General features: G+C 32.5%; 2 protein-coding genes across 2 annotated transcripts; one reads left to right on the forward strand and one right to left on the reverse strand.

Annotated features, from left to right (window-relative positions):
* Window positions 1-1,260: 1,260 nt before the first annotated feature.
* On the forward strand, window positions 1,261-12,165 carry TRIADDRAFT_57317 (uncharacterized protein; the record flags this gene model as incomplete). Its single annotated transcript, XM_002113266.1, has 18 exons — window positions 1,261-1,291; window positions 1,557-1,695; window positions 2,365-2,558; window positions 3,098-3,252; window positions 3,399-3,516; window positions 3,636-3,700; window positions 3,813-3,886; window positions 3,982-4,022; window positions 4,108-4,136; window positions 4,266-4,416; window positions 4,581-4,644; window positions 4,749-4,944; window positions 5,411-5,511; window positions 5,594-5,678; window positions 6,528-6,616; window positions 6,704-6,824; window positions 7,116-7,439; window positions 7,657-12,165. The coding sequence occupies 18 exons, from the start codon at window positions 1,261-1,263 to the stop codon at window positions 12,163-12,165; spliced, it is 6,486 nt and encodes a 2,161-aa protein (XP_002113302.1).
* Window positions 12,166-12,748: 583 nt separating this feature from the next.
* On the reverse strand, window positions 12,749-16,817 carry TRIADDRAFT_27303 (uncharacterized protein; the record flags this gene model as incomplete). The annotated part of the gene is made up of 15 exons (XM_002113627.1): window positions 12,749-12,856; window positions 12,976-13,128; window positions 13,275-13,368; window positions 13,495-13,550; window positions 13,631-13,741; window positions 13,819-13,917; window positions 14,016-14,124; window positions 14,195-14,384; window positions 14,478-14,643; window positions 14,732-14,810; window positions 14,954-15,051; window positions 15,180-15,254; window positions 15,395-15,474; window positions 16,065-16,165; window positions 16,771-16,817. Coding segments are annotated over 15 exons (1,566 nt in total), but the record flags the coding sequence as incomplete, so codon positions are not given.
* Between the last annotated feature and the right edge of the window lie 154 nt (window positions 16,818-16,971).

The raw sequence follows: 16,971 nt of genomic DNA on the forward strand, positions 1-16,971 counted from the left end.
TCAATTTTTTTCAGAGCTTTACAAATCAAAATAATGATTCACTACACCTGAAAGTGATTGTTATCATCGTTCTTTTACGCTCTTCCACAGCATAGAATGATAAGTGCGTGGTAACTTAGATATACTTACGCAAATACGCGTTAGACAGTAGGAGAGATACCCAACTTTACAATTGATAATAAATCTACTCTACCGTAAGTTGATTGCCAGCAGCTTGACAGATGCGGAATCGGCTTGTGATTAGAATGACAACGATTAGATCAGATTTGAAAAAGATATCTACATATGCATTATATCACAATTAATCATTCAATCCATTTTTAAATTAATAAATACCATCATATGAGGCCTGGAACAAAACTATTGGCATACGAGTAAATAAATCTACTCGACAATAAGTTGATTACCTGCATCTTGACGAAGGCAGATTTGGCTTGTGACCAAGTTAGATCAGGTTTAATAAAAGACATCGACATACATCGTATGCATTATATTACAATTAACCATTCATCACCTTGGAAAATTAACAAATACCCAACATATGCCGCCTGTAACAAAACTGTTAACATAAAAGTAAATATACTCTACCGTAAGTTAATTACCTGCAGCTTGACAGATGCAGATTCGGCTTGTGACTAGAATGACAACGGTTTGATCAGATTTGATAACAGATATCGACATGTGCATTACATCATAATTAACCATTCGTCTACTTTGAAAATTAAAAAATACCCAGCATACGTATATTGCCTGTAATAAAATAACCGCTTTCATTTAGTAACTTCGTATCCAATCATTGAGCTATCTCCACCGCCTCATATATCAAAATTACTCGCGTACATCGATATTTTATACAGACTCTATCGAGTAAGCTATAAGACTGCCATGGACATACCGTAAAGCATGCTGGCTTAGGATATCAAATAGTGTATAGGAACTTCTTGATATACGGGTAGATGAAATTTACAAATTCTTGACCATCTATTTCATGGAATTTTGCAAATACATTGTATTAAGTGATTGTTGTATTATGATAGCCAACCATCACTTAAGTACGCGATTGTAGATCCCGTAAAAGATCTAATGTAGTTACTGCCAACTATTTTCGACTCTAATCATTCAATGATGACGTTAATATAAAATTAAAGTAAATATGGTATAGTATTTACACTAAATACCTTTTTAAAATAACTGCAGCATGCTTAGGCTAAAACGATCCATCGCTATCGATACTAGGCGAACCTTCTACTCGTCATTTTCATGTGCTTGTTTAATAAGCAGACTATTCCAGGTTAATACTGTACCACTTTATTATGGTGCTATACTGTAGTACAATAGTTTAGTAGTTTACATAACCCTCATACAAGAGATTTTCTTCTTATATATAAAAATAATTCAACACTACTATATCGGCAATCCAGCAAGCATATTCGATAGTAGAAACTGGAGCAAGACCGTAATATACACAAGTAGAATCGAATTTATAAGCTTACTCTCTTAGTAATCTTTATTTTAACATCTGTTTACTAGTAATAAATTTGCTTTTTATTTTATAGTTACGGCCAAGGTCCATATTCTGAAGGAAGATGTAACTTATTTACAGCGTTTACAGTTAAGCGGTTTACGATTTCCATCTATCAATCCAGCCATCGAACTAGCTTCGTCAATTGAATCCATTAGTAACAGATTGCTCAGGTGATACTAATTTCTATCTATATATATTATATCCTAAATTACGGTTACACTCAAAGTTAAAAGTAGCTCATCGCCCTTGACTATGTGTGTCTTGTCAATTTTAAAGCGACTAATGTTATACTAGTGAACATGCAGTAGTTTTAACCGAAGTACATTGATACAGCAACATATTTCGCTGTCTAGCCTACGTATATATTTTTTATGCAACACGGCACGTGTCCCCAGAAAATGTCTACTGTCCAAAGCTGTAAGCTGATAGTATAATAGCTTCGAATAATTTAGCACGGCTTGAATATATTCTTTCGAATTGATAATATACCGTAGCTGATTTAATATTAGTTCAAAATCTGATTAAATAGTTCACTATCAGAAACATAACCTACAAATATTACCTGTGAGGTAAAGGTGTTCTCATTTTTTTCCCCTACTTATTCTATTTAGTCATTTTACGCTGTTAGTAATGTTGTAAAGACAACTTTACCACTTTATTGGATAGCTCCCGTTGGTGAAAAGTATTCATTTTTATCTGTCCATTACCTAGATATAGTGTTATTATATAGTGTTATTTCCCAATTAATCCAAACTGCAATATGCGTATGTGCACTATTATCAGCGTTCTTCAATGTTGTATTGCGATTAATTCTCTGTACTACTACACTTTTGCAACAGTTACATGAAAGAGGGTTATGCTGGAGAGATTCAGGTACAAAGGAGCACTGGCCACGAAGCAAATGAAATGCACTTGCCAGATATCGGCGCCGTTATATCCAATTCAGATGCCTTGTATCATATCATTAGCCCTCTCACAGATTTACTACCGGCATTTTTGCAACAGTTTCAACAGCAGCAGCAAAGCATTAAAAGTGAGCAATCTCCTTTTTACTTTATTTAGCGTCGTTCCTGTGATTCACTTATCTTTTACCAATATACTATAGTTTGCTAATACCATAATGTTTTCGTAGCTTTTGCTCGTGAAATATTACTGCTGGTGAAATCTCTTTCTCCTTTCCTGGACTTGCAACAATTACAAACATTGCCTAGTATCATTACCTCCACATTGTCCTTGTGGCCAAAGATTATAATTCCTGATGTAATCGATTCATTATGCAATGATATTCTTCCATATGTATTTGGTAAGAGTACTACAGTTTTTATTTTCCTGTTCTTTAGATTTAGGCGTCAAGATATTAATTTGATTAATATGATAATTTACGAATAACGGTTAATTGCGATTTCGCTAATATTACTCAAAATCACTGCGCATGATGATATCTTTAAAAGTCATTTCAATTTATAGACGTAAAGTCATTTTAGTTACACTAATTGATGTAAACAACTTTCAACGATGTAATCAAATCCTAACCATGTTAATTGTATAACTTATTTATGAATAACTAATTAGGTACTATGGCATTGGATGACCACTCTCATTCATCTTATTCTTACCTTTCTGTACCTATGCTCATCATGTCAGTATTACAACATACTGCAGATAACTTATCGCACTCTCAACGCATTACTTATACGTTGATGTCGATTAAACATAATCTGTCTGAGGTATGGAATACAACAATACTATTATAGATTGTTTTAACATGTTACATGAACTTTATAATTAATTTAATTTCTCTAGCAAGCGCCAAAACATTATTTTGATTACGTTAATTTGAGCTCCATGAATACTTTAACATTTAATCATCCAGGATTTGCTTGCCGTTATTGCGTATGGACCAATTGAAGTATGTTTAAATGCTGCATCAATGCTACTGCAATTTTGGCCCATATCTATAGATGATCTAAATATTGAAGTTAAAAGTGATGGTAAGTAATGTTATGGACAGTATAAAAGATAAAAAAATGCCTACAGTGTTACATAAGTCATACAAATACCTTATAAAATATTCGAATACAGATTGAAAATTATATTATTTTGCATTCAGCTTGGAAATCGGTTATTTGTCAAACTACCTCATGTTTCTTTTCTGGCAATCTTCCTGCTGTCAAGGTATAGCATAAGTATCAAAAACGCATCATGATCCAACGCTATATCTATGAGATACGCCAAACAAAATGTATTGGTTATATTTGTGCTTCATTCTAAAATATCTTTTCGATAGATAAGTCTAGATCCTGTTTTGTCTGCTTCCCTCGGTTCCAAGCCTCCTCCCTTGTACATGTGTAGCAAATGCAGGTAAATTTAACATTTCTTGAGAAGAAATCGTGACTCATTGGTCACATTTTGAAGATTAAATTGCAAAAGGACTTAAGTGTACTAATACTTCATAGTGGGAAACATCATGATCTTATGCCCGTATATCCAAAACAAGGTGAATAGTTGTGTATACTTAACAGTAAAGGACTTTTTTCAGATTGAGTACTGACAATAATGTTCAACGTTCAATTCTAAAACAGAAACTACCTCAAAAGTTTGCGAATATAAGGTATGTGTTACTAATAATTCAAGATACCCGTTATAAGGAATTATAATTATTTTTAATCTATAGTGAAGCAAAAAGTTTATTTGCACCACTGGTTGCGTGCTTTACGTAAATGTTTTATTTTTGATATAGCAATGCGAAAGTAATGATAAAAGGGCAGTGGTTACATGTTTCTCTTTATCCTGCACTAAAAGCTGTGGCAGTCGCCCTATGCGCCTGTGCTCTACATGTGACGGGTTAATACACGGTAATCTGTCAAATTCCGAAAGGCACATCGTTCAAGGTAATAATAAATCAAAAATTTAGCTTATTCTATTCAAGATGAACGTGAAACAAGGACATAATTTTGATTTCTTAATATAGTATAGCAAATATAAAAAGCTACTTAGGCATAAAAAATAATAACATACAGCTTAAGCTGTAACGTATTCGTTACGCTTATGTTAGGATTTCGGTCAACTAATAATACAGAAGAGACATATCCAAAGTACCTGATTCCTGCGATAATAAGGTAGAGCAGACAGTATAACGTGTCTTGCTAACAATTCTTAGTTTATATCACGGAAATACAATAATCATAGGAAAATTAATGTAAAAGCCATAATATTTACCAAGGTTGTTATTGGAGGATGATCACAGCAACGGAATCGAGCGGTTGGCTAGAGAAATTGTTGAAATTTCGACTTATTCAATAGTTAGCCTGGATAAAAATATTATCGATAGCAATTTAACAGCTGAGGCTAAGAAAAGAAGCATGTATGGACTATTGCTTTTAAATAACATGAGTATTGGTCGCGTCGTATACTCTGAGGTAGATAAAATTAATATGATATCGTTCGTTGGGAGTAATTTTCTAACTGTCATCAGATTGATGAATCTTAATACTTATTATAGTATCGCTGAATTAATCGTAGCCATTCTTTGTTTATAGGATGAAATTAGTAATTTATTAGATGCTGTTTTACGGTGGTATTATCTTATTTCCGTGCTACCAAAAGGTTCAATTTTAATACCTTATTTATTCACTTAAGTTGTTATAAACTACTTCTTTGCTATAATTTTGGGTTTTATTTTTGTACAGAAATGTCCGAGCCAAGCTTAAAACAATTAAAAAAGCAGGTTGCACTTACGACATGATATCTTTATTGCAACATAGATTTATTAAATCCTATAATATACCATACCTTTCGTTGTATGTCGGATGCAACTAGTTTCATTAGCTTACTGAAGAAGTGGTTAAAATAGTTTCTGAGACAGATGTGTTACTTATATTTTAGTTTGTTGTTCGATGGCTGAGCAATATAAGAGATGCTTACTTAGAAACGTTCATAAATTCCCTGAAGCCACGTCATAACTATTCTCTCATTAGTAAAGGAAGGTAAATGTGGAAATAGAAAAATCATGGTAAATTATGCAATGTTAATGATAAATTAATTGACTAGCGTTACGTTGGTCTATAGGAATAACAAGGACACTGCAGAGAAATATAAGCATGCTCTAAATTGTATGGCATACATGCTGTCGGATAAACTTATTAATTCCGAGGTAAGATATGCATATAGTTCCAGCTTACCTGTATATCCTATTTAACTTCAACAATTAAACATTTAATATCAATAAATTTCATGACCTTGGTAATCGACAAATCTTCATTAATTTATAAATGTGAGAATTTCGAATGCTTTTAGATCACAGCGCGTGATAAGCAATATCATGCTATATGTTATTAGTGTTCTCCCATATAAATTTTAGACTAGTAGCTATAAGTGATGATTTCATTACCTAGTCAGCAATTTATTATTATTGATTTCTTCTGTTATCTATCAAGATGATATAGCTTTGCAAGTATTACTTCTTAGATAAAAATAGCCACAAGATCGAATATTGAATCATGCTAACTTAATAGATTTTAAATCTATAGTCTGCAGTAGCCGAGTTATATTGACTATATCATTCATAGTCATGTTATTACAAAGCGATTTATATTGTCTGTAGTGACTGTAGTAGCAGCGCATTTTCTACAGAACATCACAAAGTATTTAATAATCAGATTACAACATGCGTTAAATATCTTACTCTTATAAACAGAAAACACTGTTAACTGGCGTAAATAGTTTGTAACGATATCGGCGCAGTCTCTATTTTGTTAACAAGTTACTGCACATACATATTTAGACCGCATTATATCATGTAAGATAGTACATTATAGTTATCGATTTATATGAATTAGTTTATATGTGATGAGTTTTCTATCTTTTTATATAATTAAATAAATATCTAAGACCGTTTATATCGTGTAACATAGTATACCTATCGATTTATATGAATAAAGCGTTTGTTATGTACTGTATATCGTCTTAAATAACTAATTAGGATTACTACTCCCTTTAACAGGTTTGGGATCTACTCATGCCTACATGGATGGAGAATATTAGACTCAATATCGATATAGAAAGTTTGCATCCAGTGGAGTCACCTTTACGGTAATTGCAGTATTTATACTACAATGTAGTTTAGAAAAATTAAAGTTTCGTTAACGTAGGCGACGAAAAATTTAATTTATTATACAGGAAGCTATTCAATCCGGATGTTGCTCATTTATTTTTTGGCAATTCTCCATACGAATTCATCGGTAAAAAATTTAAAGATATGACAGCAAATATACAGTATCAAGCGCTGGTTTGGTTACGGGTACGATTTATTGATTTAAGAAATGCAGGAAATAATTTACATTTTTGATTTACGACGGAATAGAATGACTAACTATGGCTATAAATGTGTCTTGGGAGTTGTAAAAGTAGTGTTACAAAGAATACTCGTATACATATATCAAGTCTTACAGTCATTATTTGCCAGCAAATCATTGAAAACCATTAATTACATGGAGGGATTAACGAACTATAGACAATGTTGCATTTATAGTAAACTAATTACTGTGATGTTTAGTATCTTTATCTCAATATTTATATTTCAATTTTATAGCTGCTATCTCATTTGAATATTTTCTTATCTCCTTCCTGGATTATCAAAATGTTTGCCGTCGGTATTGCATCCGAGAGCTTTAAGCAGCAGTCTGTATCATCTACAAATCATCTTTCCCAGAGTGAAGCTTTTAATCAAGAACTTCCTGCTAGTATTGTGGATGATGCAAATGGTCTACTTGTACTTTGGGAAGCAATTCAAACTCCAGATATTTATATATTAGCTTACGAAAAGCCGATCGGCAATTATAAGGCTTTAAATTTGGATCTGAAAGATACAAGGCTGTCTTGTTTTATTTTAATGCTGGATATCATCGTAAAACAGGTATTTTTTTAGCGTTTAATTAAGTTAAATTAGCTATATGCTTTGGGTCAATGATTGCAATGTAATTATAATAACTTATTACGATTACTTAGTAAATATTATTATTTCTGTATTTTATTTTAAGGTATCGGAGTAATGTTTGGGTTTCGATTTAATGTTGTACTAGCACTCTAGATTTATAACAAAGACCTCCATTTAACATATGTCTATATTTCAGATCCATTTACATGCAAATCATCTGGAGGAAACGTTACAATCAACTATCACAAATGGTCTGGTTCGACTAGTAAAAAATCTTATGGTCCATGTTAGATCATCATTAAGTGATCATTCATGTGGCAACTGTTCAACCGTATTTCGTAATTGTTCGCATTGCAAATTCTCATTAATGTTCTATATGTTGATACATGAAATATTCAATAAAGTAACTGGGATAAATGAGCGATTCTCGCAAGATTTACACGATGACGAGGCAGCCATCAAAGTGGAAAGTCAGAGTAACACCGATATCCTTCCTGATAAGCGGCCTAGACGAAAAAGCGATTCACAACCCAAGAGTAGTACGTCGAATGAGTCAATTGGACTTACTAGAACTTCACTCATCGAAAGATGCAGTAAAAATAGAGAATATCCTTCGAAACGGAGGCCATTCGCGTCATCTTTAAAGGAGAAATCTAGTAGTAATGCAGCACTGCAAGTTTCTCGTATTAGATCGATTTCTAGACATCGTCGTATTGACGAATTATTGCAGGTTCTGAAGTCAATCGTTCAGGAATTACAAATATGTAAAAATTCCGCAATTATATATTATCAATTACAGTGTATTAAATTATTATTACCTCCAAGCGAATTTATTTCTCAGTTTAAAAGTAGTGCTCCAGTTCGTGACCTAATTATTAAATTCCTGCTGCCAAATTTATGGTCATTGCTTCGATTTGATTCCTGTCAAGTTGCACAAGCATGCGGCACTTTGTTTATCCACTGTTTGTCATGTCGACAGATTAGCAACGCTTTTAAAACTATTATTACTGACTCACTCGATAGTCATAACTGGTCCGATCGTTATAATGCTATCACTAAACTATTTACTATGATTAATTTTATTGAAGTTAAAGAAATACTTGGATATCCTCCGTTACAATCAACATTGGCACACACGTTTTCGGTGCTAATATCAGGCTTATCTGATCAATCACCGCAAGTTCGTATTCTTGCATCCATTGGTTTTAAAAATATCAAATTATCTTGTATCGAAGTTGCAAAGTTATGTTTCCATCATCAGTATATAAACTATCCTGATGATCGTCCAAAATTACTTTTTCGACTTGAACAATTACAAAAATGCTTACCTCGAATACAGGTTTTACGTTATGATTTGTTCCTATTATGGTTTGATGTCTTACCTGTGGGATTAGACATCAACGATCGTCAACGATTTCCTTATTTATCGTTGGATCCTACCACATATCAGCATCAGAATGTTAGTAGTAAACTCAGCTTAACTACAACATCTAAGAATAGATTCAAGAAATCATCCGATCTATCCAGTTATAATCCTTTTAAAGTTTCATCTAGTTTACGTCGGTCAAGTAGTGGTCGCCGTTCATCAACTAGGCGTTGTAGTTCAATTATTTCGTCTAATTCATTCGATGTTACAGTTGCTGCTGATAATTTTTCGATCACTGATAGTTCAAGTTCCATTGATGGAGTTGTTATTGATTCAACGAGTCATAAGAGCACGACAGCAATACCATCTCAATTGTCGGTTGTAAATGATATTGATCCTGATGATATGAGAAATGAAACCATGTATCGTCTAATTGAGTTATTTATGCAGTATTTACGTCGATCATCATCGACTAATTCTAAAATAGGCAATAATAACGACAACAGTCAATATCACATGAAAATATTTCTTTGCATTCAACGTCTAATGGGTTATAACCATGTTACACAAATATTTAACTTATCATCTTCCAAGTTGAGATCGTCGCTAATTTATAAAGCGTTTTTAGTAGAAGCTCCATTAATGTTGGATACCTGTCTTACTCAAGGCAAGAAATTAATTACTTTCATCGTATCTGTGCTACACTATTGTACATACGTTCAAGATACGGAGCAATATACCCTGTTAGCTTTATCACAATTTGATCGTCAAAATTGGTTTATGACTTTGCTAATTTTGCTATACAAGTATAACTTAAAAGATGTATCGGCAGTAATATGCAAATTGATGGAATTAACAACCCAAATGATTGAAACTGCACATCATTTATGCCATCATGGAGCTAAAAATAACGGTAGTTTTATAAGGCATCGCATTTCAAGTAAGAACGATTTCAGTTATTGTCAGTCGATATCATTATGTGAACAACGTAATAGTATTAAAAGGAAAATGTTAACCAAGTTAAATGTAATTGATACGGGAGATAATCAATTAGGTGTGCAAACCACTGTAGTGAATACATCGACTGAAATCGATGAGCGTAGTGTTCATTCGACATTGGCCGAAAAATTGGAAATGAATACCGAAATAGAAGTACAACAACAATCTGATAGTCAATCAAATCGCGATATTGCTAGGACTAGTGGTAGAGCTCGTGGAACTCTTCGACGAGAGCGCTCATTCGAAGAAGAGCCATTACCTGAAATAATTGATGATGTCAATGATAACGATGATTTTGATAATGATAATGATAGCAATCCACTCCACGTTAACGAGCACCAAAACAACAATGATTACGATATCATTGATGATGCCATTACACAATCCAATCGCAAAATAAAGAAAAGGAATATATCAGCAAGCGTACCGCAATCTAATCTGACCTATAATCCATCTCATAATAGTCGTTTAGATGATATCGAAAATAGAATATTTGATATAACCAAATGCATCAAATGTGGTGAATTAATTAGCGCTTATGATCAAGAAAATATTTGTCTTGGTATATTAGTACTATCCACCTTTGTCTATCGTTATCCGGAAATGGCAGCACCTCAATTATTACGTATATTAAGATGTATCGCCAGGATTACGTCCAGAAAAGGCACGCTATTGCATCATAATGATACTTTCGTATGCGACAATCCAGATCATTTGTCGAAAGTTTCAACTCAGGTCTTCAAATGTATCTTATTACAATATTTACCGCATGGTATATTTCCACAATTATTTAAAAGTCATATTAGCGATGATCAATTTTTGCCAGCTATGGCTAAATTACTGAGCGACTTTAGTGAATTCGATCAAATGGAGCCATTATATAAGTTATTCGAGTATATTAACAATAACAAAATAACCAATCGTGAAATGAAAATTATACTGGATAATCTCGCCAATTACATGGATAATCTATCAAATGAAGCACACTTTGCATGGCAGAATGTAATATCGCATTTAGATACATTCTTTAAAAAATTACCTATATTTATTAAGGGCTTACAAGATGGGGCTCCATTAGCGCGCATTATGGTAGCCATATTTAAATTACCAACTAATAGTAAAAATCTATTACAAAGTATGGGCCATTGCTTTGCAGTAGCTCTGCGCAATGTACCGTTTTCTACTGCATCATTTACTGAACTGTGTATTCAGTGCTATTGGTCATTTGCAAAGGAAAGAGAGAAACTTTATTTTACACGTTGTGCAGTGACAGAACTTGTTCATGCATTAAAGTCCAGAATTATATTACCTGCCGATAACTTTGTTAAACTAGCTCAGTTAGTATTTTTAGATACTGTTGAAGGCAATACAGATTTAAATTTTATTGATACATCATCAACAACATATCAAGGATCACAATCGAATGCGCTAGAATTATTCCGACAGTACCTACCTGAAGCAGTTGAATTTCTTGGCAGTGGAGATGTTAGTGTAAGATTTGAAGATTTAGTAACGAGTAAGAGCTCCGTTATTGGTAACCTAAAAATTATGATCGCTAAAATTATTGCATTTGAAATAACTAATAATAATAACAATAACAATAATAACCGTGATTTAAAATATATAACAAGATTAATGCCTTGGTTTCATCAAAGGCAATCACAACCAACACGTTTTCAGTTACAGGAATGTGTCTCCCAAGTTAGGATAGTATGTTGGTTGCTCGTTGGCAGTCTGCATCATTACGTTGAGTCGTCAACTACATCATCGATTTATACACCGTTTTTACCTTCAGATATTGTTGTTATTGAGCGTGTACTAAATGTGTTCAATTCTATTGCATCGAAAGGACGTGAGTCATCGGAATATTTATCAGCAATACCACCTATTCTTATATTATGCCAATTATGGACGGTCTACTGCGAACAGTATATGAATAGTCGGTGGCAATTTAGTGAATTTTCAAGTACTAGTGTTATACCAATTTTAATTGACTTTTGGCAAGAAGTCACTTCGGCACTGTTGCAGGTAGTATCGGAAATACACGATTTACATGTGCACGTTATTGGTCAATTTTTTACTACTGTGGAAAGCTTGAAAGAATGTAACTCATTTATATTTCATGAATATTTCCCATCTTGGATATCATTTTTAAGCGAAAATTGTAATCAGGCAAATAGAATTGATCGCCTACGTCATTTACAAGAATGTACTAGTAAGGACAATATTACCGATAATCAAACAGTACTAAAAAGATGGCTACATCGAGTACAATTGCAAATGGCACAAAACGAATTACAAGCAACTGTACATAATAATAAATCACAATATATTGTTTAAATAGATTTTTCTGTTTTATTATTCCATATATTAATAAGACATTATGGAATAGAATATTCGATTTTCAAAGTACTGTAATTGCTTAAGATTATCATAAAAATGAATAATTAGTACACCAATGATAAAACTACCTTGAACAAAGTACAGTACAGCAGTGAAGGTATTTGCGTAAAAACGAAACAAAAAGCAACAGTATATTAAGATACTTATGAAGTCATCATTCGAAAAATTTATCAATTTTCATTGTCGGATTGAAATAGATTGATATAGTTCAGTAATAATTAGAAAGAATAAAGTAAAATAAAAGGTATTTATGTTATTTTAAAGGAAACACAATCTACTAATGTAACTTAGAAATTATTAAATTTTTAAAGGAAATAAATATAGGAAAACACTAATTTGATAGGTGTTCATTCGAAATTATAGATACAGTGAGTCAGTGCTTGATGAGCAACTTATAAAGTAAATGATATCGCTAATTTATCAAGGTTTGAGCTGATGATCACTTTACATAACTCTAGATATGGACATAAATAGTTACCATTTAACTGAATTATAAATTTGGTTATGGTGGATTAGTAGATTAATAAGCCTTAGTTTCATGTAGCATAATTCCCAGTAGTCCTCGTCTGCCTTCTTTAGCAGTTTGTATAATTCGTATTTGTTCATATGTTTCTTCAATTAATAGACACTGATAAAAATAGAAAGTAAAAATTTTGATAATTGCACAATAAAAATATTTACACCATTCGTGCTATTGGGCATTGTTAACTAGGCAAAATTTTATTAAGGATATAACAGTTTGGGTACCTGCTGAATCCGTTCTCTATCAATGTTAGCTCTTTGCAGTCTCTCCCAACGATAATGTTTTATGCAAGAGCGCTTTCTTACTCTACAAAAATCATCAGTTTCTTCAAACACATTTCGGGTTAATGGACATCCACACACTTCATTCGCAGGTATCTAAGTATAAGTTATGCATAAAAGGATATTAGCTTAATTCATTGTTATTAGATTGCTTTAAAGTCCAAAGAACTGTATCCACTACTACGATATACTGTAGCTATCAAATCAGTTTGAAAAATTTTCCAATACAGGTAATCTTCAACCTTTGGCTCTTTAGTATGTTCTGCACACAATACGCGTAAACGCTTGCAGTATGTTCCTTGTTGTGCGTTATATTCATCGCAGAATAATGACACCCTTGTAAACAATTTATAGTAGATTTAATTCTTCTTTTAATTCACCGAAAAAAGTAGTGACGTTCTCAATATTATGTATCAAGATATGTCATATTAAAACCAATAATAAAGTATTAGTCCTACTTACTCATTTGGTCCTACATTAGTAGCATACTTTGATCCATACGATGTCAAACTTTCTTCCTGTATATAGGCACACAAAATTAAGATTATTTCGGACGTCAATTTAAAATTTATAATATATTAAAGAAATTCGATTTTACCTTGATATAGCACTTTTCCATATGTTTGATAGCATTACGTGGAGGAATAGAATGTCCACATGTAACGCAATAAATTTGTAAATCAGTATCTTCATTGCCATCTTCATTGGCCTAAATGCAAATTGTAAATCATAATTACGCGTATGTAACAAATATATAATAACAAAGTTTTAGCAACAATAACCTACATCGGGTTCTAATGAAGCAGATGACATTTTAGTCCAATTAACGAAATGGTCTAATTTCGCAGACATTTCATCTAACTCTGCTAACCTTTTTTCAGCAATCTGCAAGATTTATATTGAAGTATGAATAATACATTAAAAGTATTTGGTCAGCTACATTTTGTATTCACTCTAACGTACAGTTGGCATGTTTAACTTACTTTTCGTTTTCTTTCTAACTCCTTTATTTTTAATTCACCCTGAATATCAGCGGTAAGGCCTTGAGTTCTCAAAGTCTTAATTTTATTCGGTAAGACTCGAAGAATACGCCTAGTTGCAAATAAATCAATACGTAATTCAATGGATTACTAAAGTAATTATGAATTAATTTAAAACTAACTCTTTAGCCAGTTTTAAACCGCATTCATTGCTACAATATTTTGAAGACAGCCTTGCAGCATTGACGCAACCGATGCCAATACATTGTATCAATTCTCTCTTCTCAATAATTTCAACTTGCGTATCCTCATCTTTGATTTGTTTGCCCTCATCTCGTTTTCTTTTCCGACTCTTTGATTGATGTTCCTTTCCTTTACGTGTTTTCTTCTACAAAAAGAATTATACAAAACTTAAAAGTAGAGTACAAAATGAACAATATTATTATCAATATCAACTAACTTCACTCTGTTCCTCTCTTTTGCTCTTTTTTAACTGTTTAACTTTAAGGCTACGCTGTTTACTTGATTTTTTGGATGCTTTAGGGGTTTGCGCTGTTGCAGCTGAAGTTTCATCTTTTTCAGAAACTTTATTAGCAATAGTCGTTTCGTCTTGTGCTGGAACCGTTAAATCCTATTTTATAAGATTAATATCGAAAATAAACTTATTCTTGTAAAAGTAGTTGATAATCCTGTAATGCTGATAATGCCAGAGTGCTTACCATGTTTGATATCTTTCCTTTATCTTCATCAGTAGGTGTTGTTAAAGTAGGAGAAGTAGGCGCAGGCTGTGAAGTAGCGCTAACATTGATAGATCCGTTCGACTAAAATATAATAAAAAAGTAGAATGAGCTAATGACAAGCAATTTGTAACAAAATTCGTATTTCTATTGCGCAAGGCAAATGTTCAAAATTATGCACCAGCCTGTGTACATTAAGAAAACAAATGACGTAAGGGACTTACCAATCGTGAATAAAATTTGCACTGGCGTAACATACATTTCTGCCGAAGTCTTTTAGGACCTCCAAATTTTGGCATATCCTACAGTATTTAAGAATTACAGTATTAACAATGCTAATTGAAGCATAGATACTTTATTGTGATATTTTAGCGTAAGTTAAACGTTTTACAATATCTTTATGACAAGCTATAGAATTAACATGCTATACCAAGCAAAATTTGCATTTGCCACAATCTTCCGTTCTTGTACAAGCATCGCATTTTCCACAAGCTCGAATGGAACGCTATTTTTAGTTAAAAATAATTTATCATTGTGGTGGTTGCTATTCCATAGTTAAAATCGAAATATATAAATTCTTAAAAGGAACTCATTTGCTGTATAACTTGAACTTTCTATAGCTATATATATTATCTTTATTATTACTTTTTGTCTCTTTTCTTCTTGATGACGATCTTCTCTCTTTTTTTTCGATTTATAAGTTGTACGTAATTCATTATTTTTCTCTTCAGTTATGAAAATATGAAAAATAATTTCATTTTACTTTAGTGGATATGGTACAGATATCAAGAGGGTTTAATATCACTGAAACTTTGCTGTTAGAAGTGAAATTTGTTAAGATTAACTTTCACTTAGCAATAATACGAGTATAGTATTATTATTTAATAGTATTGTTGATGTATCAAGCTAGTGATGTACTTTTAGGAATGGTATTAGTTGATAGAAAAATTGTGGACTAGAACAGTATAAGAGCTTTAGTTTTTAGATTAAAATTTAGTCAGCACTATGTCAGCTTATAGCACTATGTAACAATATAGTACATTACAATGATATCTCAAGAGGTGACTTAAAGCTAGGCATATTGATTGTAAATTAGAATCACATTGGTATTAGTAAGTTAATGCAGAAGATTGATATTGATTCAGGGCGAATACAGCTTATCAATACTACAATATATATAGTAATGACATCATTAGTGCATCAAGCAAGTGATGTATCATCGGAGATGATACGATGTAATACAGGTTGACTACAAAATAGATGATTACTAAAATTGAAAGGTAGTTTTACCATTTTACATTAATCATGAACTTACCTATACAATTAGGACAGTAAAATTTTTTAATCATGTTAGCATCTTCATTTTTAATACCAACGCAATCACCATGGAACCATTCGTCACAACCATCGCAGCATCTGTTTAAAAAAGGTGAGTTTGAGATGATAGTGATAACTGTATAGTATAGTTACTTGATACACTCTTGTACCGATGCTATATCATAACTCTATCTTGATCACTGGAATTCTAATGATTATAATTGTCAAGTACTTGTATAGTAAACGTAAGCCATGGTATTTCATTCTATGCCGATTGCTACTGGTAATTTTGTTGTTACTCTGTTGCACAGGATGCCATCTCCTCATGTACAGTATGTGTTCAAGCTACAATTGCTAGTCATGTCAAATCACAATTCTTTTCCTAGTAGGCTAACATCGTTAACGATGACAGACATCAATGATTGGCATCAACACACTGTAGTGTGATTACATGATAACCGTTTGATTTTAACACTATCTCCAAGATCACCATCGCAGTCAATCTATTAATACCATCTATAGTACTCTCGTCATTTACGATTATCTTGATAACTGTATCATTCATTATAACATTACCCCCAACGAATTGATACCACCTATAGTACCCTCGTCATTTACGATTATCTAGATTACCGTATTATTTTAACGTTGATAATACTTTGAAGGTTATTAGTCAATATATTGATAATATGTATGGTACTTACATCATCAATCTTTTACCATCATCCGGTTGTTTGCAAATGCAGTATAAGACTGGCTCATCGATTCCTTCAACTGGAGCTGATTCATTTTCAGGCTAGATTGTATATTTACAAATTTAAAAATAAAGTGATTCTTGACGTTATTGTTCTAAGTAGGCAATTATGAGAAGGATTGATCGATTTGAGGTCCTTTTACTCATTTTT

Source organism: Trichoplax adhaerens, genomic scaffold (assembly GCF_000150275.1).
Source record: "Trichoplax adhaerens TRIADscaffold_6 genomic scaffold, whole genome shotgun sequence".
Classification (NCBI taxonomy): domain Eukaryota; kingdom Metazoa; phylum Placozoa; class Uniplacotomia; order Trichoplacea; family Trichoplacidae; genus Trichoplax; species Trichoplax adhaerens.